General features: G+C 33.7%; 1 protein-coding gene across 2 annotated transcripts; it reads right to left on the reverse strand.

Annotated features, from left to right (window-relative positions):
* Positions 1 to 3,525: 3,525 nt before the first annotated feature.
* On the reverse strand, positions 3,526 to 9,052 carry LOC122068108 (disease resistance protein RPS5-like). Of its 2 annotated transcripts, none has more exons than XR_006136976.1 (2): positions 4,829 to 4,897; positions 3,526 to 3,933 (listed from the first exon to the last, which is right to left on the reverse strand). XR_006136976.1 is itself a non-coding variant. In XM_042631951.1 (2 exons), the coding sequence occupies exon 1, from the start codon at positions 8,481 to 8,483 to the stop codon at positions 7,737 to 7,739; it is 747 nt and encodes a 248-aa protein (XP_042487885.1). In that variant the 5' UTR covers positions 8,484 to 9,052; the 3' UTR covers positions 3,526 to 3,933; positions 7,556 to 7,736. The 2 variants fall into 2 exon arrangements, 1 of the variants encoding a protein (XP_042487885.1); XM_042631951.1 differs by lacking the exon at positions 4,829 to 4,897 and adding an exon at positions 7,556 to 9,052.
* Positions 9,053 to 9,145: the final 93 nt, after the last annotated feature.

Below are 9,145 nucleotides of genomic sequence, written 5' to 3' on the forward strand. Positions count from 1 at the left end.
GGAAATTAATGCATTTCCAAGTTTGGAAGAAGCGTTTTTATGTGAGCTACTAGAATTGATTACCATATGCTATTCCATTTTGAATTGACTACTCTTCATATAGCGATTGTTGGTAATTGTCCTACGTTGAGGAGATTTCCATTTGGAGCACAGCATGCAGATCTGGTATCAATTATCGAGAAGAAATCGGTAAGAGCAACAAGACCAAATATGTTTGTTATTTTTTTTTTATATTCTTTTTTCGTAATTGTTTTTCCTTAAAATATGAAACCCCCCCCCCCTTTATATCCAATTATTTGTTCCCTAGGTTTACTCTTATTTTATTTAAAAATTAATATAATCTCTTTGACCTCCTATGACATTTATATTATATCTTTTATTTATCCCAAAAATATCAATATTCATAGTTGAGATCAGTCAACTCTAAATCTAAAATTATCATTTGATAGTAGACCCTCATTTAATCTATTTGTTCAGCTGTTCTTTGCCCCAGAAAACTACTTTATGGACTCGAATTCTTTCCTCAATTAGGATTCAGAGCAATCTCTCATATTTATATAGTAAACGTATTTTATTTTTTTATAAGAATTTAGTATATATAAACTTCAACCTCCTCTACAATTAACTCTAATTGTAAAGCTCTATTATGCAGGAAGAAGAGAAAGAAAAAGAAAAAGAAAAAGAAGAAGAAGATGATGATGATCATGAAGAGAAAGACGAAGAAGAAGAAAAGTTATTATAATCATCTTTAGTGTTGAGACTTGGTATATTGATTTTTCATATCATCCAGTGATATATATATATATATATATATATACATACATGTATCCAATGTATAATATTCATTCTATCCTTCTTATGTTATTTATAATATAATGATCTTTCTTTGTAATTTGTAATCTGACTTATTTACCCTTTGATAGTGACAGTTGTCTTTGAGGAGAAATCAGAAATGTCAGGTACTTGAATCTTGCCTACCGAAGTAATATGATTCAAATAATAATTATTTGTAATTCAAATTGGTCCACTATAAGCATTACCCAAAAACAAAAACAAAAACAAAAAAAAGGCATACCATCCATTGCACGAGGCTCCGCATGTGCAACGTTGGGGGTGAGAATAATTTAACACCATTATTCTCAAAGAAAAAAAAAAATTTGTCTTCACATGGATTTGGAAAACCAAATAGTGTGTTTTTTATGTGTATCATGATAATTAATCTCTCTCAAAAACCAATTTAATTTGTAAGACTTCTTGTTTTAGGTGGGAATAATACCATGATAGTACCCATTCACCGAACATCAATTAATTTTCAAAGCTTTCTAGTGTGGTAGGTGGGAATATTGTTGCCAATTGCCAACTAGTGTTTATGTCTAGTATAATAATGGTAACCTTCACCATATAGCAATCATCATCAACCCAAAATAGTGAAAGCAGTCCACCAAAATAAAGAATAAACAAAGGGGAAAGAGAACTCTATTTGCTTGCACAGTCATTGCACCGTCACACAGGTCAATGGGCCTAGAGACACATGAGTAGGGTTCTTTTCTCATACAAAAATATATCTAAAAAATGAAGAATAAATAGAACAAAAATTAAACATGAAGTATTCAAAAATAAAAACATGAAGAATAAATATAACAAAATTATATTTTAATACAAAAAAAAAAAATTATACCATTGGTGGTTATGAAGATACATACCTAGTCCTAGCACTCAAAATGAGGTAACCCTTCTTCGTCTTCTTCTTCTTCTCCATTATCATTAACATCATCATCATCATCATCATCACCATCACCATCATCATCATCATGATCACCATCCTCCACTTCTCTTTTTTTCCTTTCTTTGCTCAATGGTTTTTTTTGGCTAAAAGATGACTTTATTCAAAAAACTGGAGCAAAAAAGCAAACATAGAGCAATACATGGAAGAAAACAAAGAAAAAAGCGTTCTCCACACCCCCACCTGCGGCATTGCCATCAGTAGGGAGAGGGAGAAGTGCACTAACTGAATCTATAATTTTGACTTCATTTGCATCTCTGCTAAGAAGCTCCACAATATGATCAGGGAAAGCAACATTTGACCCTGAGACACCTGTTTTGGCTGCATTTCTAGCTAAAAAATCCGCTTGCCTCTCTGAAATTATGAGTTATCTTCTAGGTTATCCCATCCAAGTATGGCTTTAAGAAAACCATCACTAAGCAACAAACCAAGGCACCCTATTTTGTTGAATCAGTGAAACCACAGCATAAGAATCAGACTTAACCATAGTTGATTAAAACCCATGTCCTTAGCACGCATTAGACCTTCCATGAAGCCCCCCATCTCAGCCTCAAAAACCCCTAACACTCCCATAAAGACTTTATAGGACCCCAACACTCTTCCCGTATGATCTCTAAAAACTCCTCCAGCTCCCGCACGACCAGCACTCTTTGCCCAACAACTCCTGCATATATAGAATTCTACAATTATAGTGGAAAACGCTAGACTTAGATGTATAAAAATATGAGAGTTTATTATTATTATTATTGAAAATATGAGAGAGTGACAACATGGTTTTAGTGCACAGCAAGAATGGGTATTGGCCAACCTCAAAACCGATATGGTATTGGAACATATTAGTATTGGATTGCCTATATCGGACAAAAATACCCCTGATTTTTTTAAAAATAATTTTTTGAATTTTTTACTCCTACTTTGTACCGTTCAAGGTATCGAGATAGAAAACTTGTCGAATCAATACGGATCGACCTGATTCCAATTCTTAAAACTATGAGATAGAGAGACAGAGTTGAAAGGCTTTGAAACCTATTTAGGTAAAGGCTAGAGTCATTTACAGGAATTTTATGGGGGCTAAGAAACACGTCAGGGTCAAAACATCCATAGATTAACAAATATATTACAAAGGGCCTGTTGGTAAGTGACGGAGTACTGTTATGTTAATGTTACATTTGGAGCTGATTGGTTTGCCAAGATTCTTGATATTTTTATAATAAAAGACCTTCAACAGATTTTATGAATTTTTAAATATAAAACAAATAACTAAATCTAAGAAATGGGGATAAAGTGAGCTAATTCCTTTTTATGAATTAAACATGTGAAGAATTAGAAGAGAAGTTTAAGCCAAAAATGACTACTCTTTTGGTAAACAGTTGAAAAATGAGTATATAATGAATGTATTCAAAATTAGAAAATAAAATTACCAAAATGATGGAGAGATTAGTGGAGGTCAGTAGTATTTTTGTAGTCTTCTCCAACTTTCGATGCACTTGACCCATGTTCTTGTATTGGCATTTGACTATTGAGATATATTATTAATTCCCTCTTTAAAATTGAAATGCTAACCAACTCTCTTATGAGGTAAAAAATAGGGTTCCTCTCTCGGGTTATCTCTCTCCTTTCTCCTACGAAATACACATCTGCCCCCTCATTGTGGAAGGAGAAAGGGAGAGACAAGAAAGCGCTAGGAGTGTACATAATTTAATATCATCACAAAAAAGACACTGGGTCATTGAGAAAATATGACAATTAAATGCACTTCTCGTATCATCCTATTGACCAAATAAAAATAAGAAACCGCAAAAGCTAATTGAATGTTCATAGAATTAAGTAAAGATCAATAGCAGTTGCATTAAATTCTTATAATGCATATTTTAATCCTCTGGAAGCTACAGAACAACCACAAAGGCCGCAGATGCAAGAGAAACCACAACTATCACAGCAGCCTCTTCCTCCTTTGATAATTCTTCCCCCCATATTAGGAAATCAAAGTTCACAACAGGACCTGAAACTTCACACATTTAGGGATGATATTTGAAGCTTCACAAATTTAGCAATAGCTGAAGCAAAAGAGACAAATATAATTACCTATAAATGTTCATCTTTCTCATCACCACAATCCTATAGAATGACTCCTCCCTCTTATCTTTACCCTGCTCAACAATTGCCAAATTACAAAAAGGATGCATAAGACAGAAATGAATCAATCAGTATCAATAACAAAGAAGAAAAACAAAATTCTATTTCACAAACCAGCAGCCACAGGTTACCTACTGGTGACAGTTTTAAGTTATCTGGTTTGAAAGGAATAAATAATATGTAACTCAGTAGAAACTAGGGAAGAAAATCTTATTTATATATGATACAAGCCACCTCAGTCAGTATAAAGCTCAGGAAAGAGTGCATCCACTACTTTGAATCGATCTTAATATCGGACTGAATCAGAAGGATTTAACCACAGGGGTCGTAACATCAATCATGGCGAACTTGGAGGAGAGCTGCCCATTGAACTCCTAGGACGATTCTGAATCCTACTATGGCCAACAGTCTTTTCTTAATTCTTCCCACCTCTATTTGACGAATTGTTGTCACCAATTGGTGAGGCATATGGATACCAAGACATGCCGATTCCTTATCCTATCATAATGTCTTGTCCTTCTTCATGCAGATATGAAAACATTAAGAAGCCCCAAGGGGCAGCGACTACATAACTTAATCCAACAAATCCCTAGGAAACGAAGATACCCAATGACATTGCAAGGGTTATCAACCGCCCATTTAAAAATAGACTCGGCTACAACTTAGTAAATTTATATAGAATCTAAGCTTTAGACAAATGTAAATGTTCATACTAAATTACCTAACATTTCTCCTCCTCAAAAACAATTGTCACTATCAAAGGGTAAAATAGTCAGGTCACAAATTACAAAGAAAGAACAGTATATTATAAGTAGAATAAAAGGGATAGAATGAATACTATACATTAGAAATAAATAAATTAAAAAAAAAAAATCTATATCGTTGGGTGATATGGAGAGTCAGATTTACCAAGTCTTAGCACTAAAGATGATTAAAATACTTCTTCTTCTTCTTTTTCCTTTTCTTCATCTTCATCTTCTTTTTCTCTCTCTTCATCATCTTTTTTTCTCTCTTCTTCCTACATAGATAGAGCTTTACAATTAAAGAGGACAAGGTTGAAGTTTTCATATACTACATTCTGAGCAAAAACAAAATACATATATTTCAAAATTTTATGAGAGAGAGAGAGAGAGAGAGTGTGTGTGTGTGTGTGTGTGTGTGTGTTGGATTGCTTGAAACCTAATCGGGGAATGATTCGGAGTCAATAAATGAGTCTTTTGGAGCAAAGAATTGCTGAACAAATAGATTAAATAAGGATCTATTCCCAAGTGAGAATGATATGTTAATGTTAGATTTAGAGTTGATTGATCTTAACTATGAATCTTGATATTTTTTAGATAAATAAAAGATATAGCATAAGTGTCATAGGAGCTCAAAGAGAATATATTAATTTTTTAAATTAAATAGAATGAGTAAACCTAGGGAATGGATATGAAGGGGGGGGTGTTTATATTTTAAGTAACTAACTCCTCTCTATCAAAATTGACAATGTGAAGGATTAGAAAAGGGGTGTAAAACATGTCAGAGAAGTTTTAAGTGTCCTGCAATTTAAGTTTATACTAATATAGAACCAGCCCAACAAGTTTATTCTTTAACATACCAGGTTTCCAAAAAACTGACCCTAAAAAAGGATTAACCAAGCAAGGATATAAGTAAATTGATCAAACTAATAGACTTTCCATGTTATGATGCACAACTAATTAATAACAGTTAGGAGCAGGTAATCTTATGCATAAAATAAAACTTTATTTGATCAAAAGGAAGGAGAAGAAAAGGAAAAACAATTACCAAAAAAAAATAAAAAAATAACAAACATATTTGGTCATATTGCTATTACTGATTTCTTTTCGATAATTGATACCAGATCTGCATGTTGTGCTCCAAATGGAAATCTCCCCAACTTAGGACAATTATCAACAATAACTCTAAGAAGAGATGGCCAATTCAAAATGGGATGGCATATGGCTGTCAATTATGGTAGTTCACATAAAAACACTCCTTCCAAAAAAAAAAAAAAAATTGAGGGATATGAAGACACATACCTAGTCCTAGCACTCAAAATTTGAAGGATATGAACATGGTTTTAGTGCACGGTGTCATATGGGTATCACCCATTGGTCACCCTCAAAACCAGTCTATGGTATTAGAATGGATTGGTATCAAATCACCCATATTAGACAAAATATCCCTGATTTTCCTTTTAAAAAAATAATTTTTTGACTTTTTTTCCCCTATCCATACCCTTCAAGGTATCAAGATAGGAGACTTACTAAACTGATACGGATCGATACGAGAGATAAATTTGAAAGGCTTTGAAACCTATTTGGGTAAAGGCTTGAACCATTTAAAAAAATAATAATAATAAAATAAAAATAAAAATTGGGGCAATCAAACACATCAGAGTTAAAACATCTATAGATTACAAATAGAATAATACAAAGGGCCTGTTTGTAAGTGATCAGACGGAGTGGTATGTTAAAGTTACATCTGGAGTTGATTGATTTGTCAAGAATCATGATATTTTTATAGTAAAAGACCTTTAAGAGATTTATGAATTTTTAAATATAAAACTAATAACTAAATGTAGGGAATGGGGATAAAGTGAGCTAATTCCTCTTTATGAATTGACATATGAAGGATTAGAATAGAAGTTTAAGCCAAAACTGACTATTCTTTTGGTAAACGGTTGAAAAATGAGTATATAATGAATGTATTCGAAATTAGAAATTAAAATTACCAAAATGATGGAGAGGTTAATTAGTGGAAGTAAGTGGTATTTTTGTAGTTTTCTCCAACTTTAGATGCACTTGACCCAGGTTTCTGTATTGGCATTTGACCATTGAGATAGATTATTAGTTCCCTCTTTAAAATTGAAATCTAACAAAATCTCTCATGAAGTAAAGAAGAGGGTTCCTCACAAGGATATATAAATCCTTTTAAGAGGTTCAATCAGCTAACCTAAAATGGGCGTTTTTCAAGATCATTATAGATGACCAGTTGGAGTAATGCGTGCACTAAATAAAAACTACTAAGATAAACAGAACTGCATGAATTTATTCAACTTCTAGATAAATTAGAGGAGAGTTAAGAAACCTAATTATATATAAAATTCTTCTAATTGTATAACCTAAATAAAATTTAATTCAATGAGTTAAGACTTTAGAATAAGTTTAAAAGACAAGGTATGAATTTTATGCAAATAAAGGGATCATGTTATCAAACATTTCAATTGGAAGTACTAAACAGCAAAAGGAATTGTATTAGTCCAAAAATCAGAAATTACTTTATTAAAATAGAATTGCACTTTTAATCTCTAGTATTACTTTTTAGAAAAGGCTGACCATCAAATACTGATTAACCAAGCAAGGATCCCTAAAAAATTGATAAACCAAGCAAGTAATTAAGGAAATAAACAATATAACATTTATCAAACTAAACTTTATAATGTGCAAATAATAATATTGGTTGGAAGCAAGTATTATTTAGATAACTCAAACATTTCGTAGCCCCTTGATAAAAATAGAAAAATATTAAAGTATTTTTGAATAGTTAATAATTATTAAGTCAAGCTTCTCAAGATAAAGGGGAAAAAAAATAAACTACCAAAAACAAGTCATCAGATATTATTACACTTACCCATTTTTTCGCCCATAGATAGTCCTTTGTCATCTGGCTGTCCATTTCATCATTTAATAATATATCTGCATGTTTGGCTCCAAACGGGGGTCTCCTTAACTTAGAACAAAGATAAACAAGCGCTTCAGAGAGAGATGGCATATGTCTGTCAATTCTGGTAGCTCACATAGTCGCATTTCCTTCAAACTTGGAAATGCATTGATTTCCAAATCCTCATGGAGAGGTACTTATTGTTCGATGTATATGTGATCCACACAGCCAATTCACGCATCATATCGTGCATTTTAAATGCATCAAAGTAGTCACTGTCCTCAAGCATGGATGAATTTTGAAGCTTTGCAACCAAAACATCTACTTTATTTCTATTATCTTGTAGCCGATGCATCCCAGACAGAGTTTCTTCACCGATGGCAAAATCAACCAATTCCTCTTTGCTAATTTGGTAATCCTCAGGAAATAGACAACAGTTCAGGAAGAGGGATTGTTCAATTGGTTTCAGTTTTTCAAAACTAAACATCAGTATTGAAAATACTTCTTCTTTCATACCTTCGAGATTTGAAGCTGACTGCTCCAATTCACGTAGAGCATCTTTCCATTCTCCCTCTGTTTTTCGTGTTGACATTGTGCCACCAATAACAACGATGGCCAGAGGCAATCCACCACACTTTCTAAGAACTTCCTTCGCAAGGAATACTATTGATGATTTCGAAGTAATATCCTCACCGACTTTTTGAACAAAAAGATTCCACGCTTCATCTGGTTGGAGTTTGTTCACTCGAATCGATCGAAGAGAATCTCTCGCTCCAAAGCGGATCACAAACCTTGTAACCACTTCTCTCGATCGAGCTGCCAATAATATTTTGCAGCCGTGCTCCTTCTTTGGTGCCGGAATGCAGATTTCATCAACATTAATAACAGGCTCCCACATGTCGTCTAATATCAATAGATACTTTCTTGTTTCGAAAAGGCGAGACAGTTGTTCTTTCAGATCATCGTCATCTTCGCGATTTCTCAAGCCGAATCCTTCATTCTTGTGTTTTCTAGCTGATAGCGTGACCGGCAGAAGCAGTTAGGACATGAAGTACCAGAGATCTGACTCTGTTGGTACTCGTTTCCTAGGTTGTTGGCGTTGGATAGAGCATCATCGACTTCACTGAACCAGAGAACTGCCCCTGCTGATTTTACTACACCTTCTTGGTTCATTTCTTCTTCTACTTCTCTTTCTTTGTCACTTCTCCTGGCATCTAGCTTCATTCTTGTGTTTTCTAGCTCTTCGATGTTCTCGCTAAGGTTCCGCCAGACCTGAAACTTAGTTGCGATAGGATTGATAATCCATCCTACTATGGGGCTTAGTATCGCGCCAATGATAGTCGTTGCCATAATTCACAAGCAAAGAAAGATTTGCAGAAGGCAAGAACTGTGAGAGTGAGAGAGAGATTTGCAGAAGGAAAAAAACTTGTGTTGCCAATATGATCGAGTAGAAAATTGGAACAGCACTTTCCCTTTAGCTTATGTTAAAATTGCCCGTATCTCATCTTATCTTATCTTAGATTACGATACCAATAGAACAACACCACGTGTAGATAAAGT

The sequence above is a fragment of the Macadamia integrifolia genome, unplaced genomic scaffold (assembly GCF_013358625.1).
Source record: "Macadamia integrifolia cultivar HAES 741 unplaced genomic scaffold, SCU_Mint_v3 scaffold3414, whole genome shotgun sequence".
NCBI classification, from domain to species: Eukaryota; Viridiplantae; Streptophyta; class Magnoliopsida; order Proteales; family Proteaceae; genus Macadamia; species Macadamia integrifolia.

Coding starts and splice junctions, on each gene's coding strand:
- LOC122068108 (XM_042631951.1), bottom strand. CDS start 8,483: ATGTGGGAGCCTGTTATTAATGTTGATGAAATCTGCATTCCGGCACCA.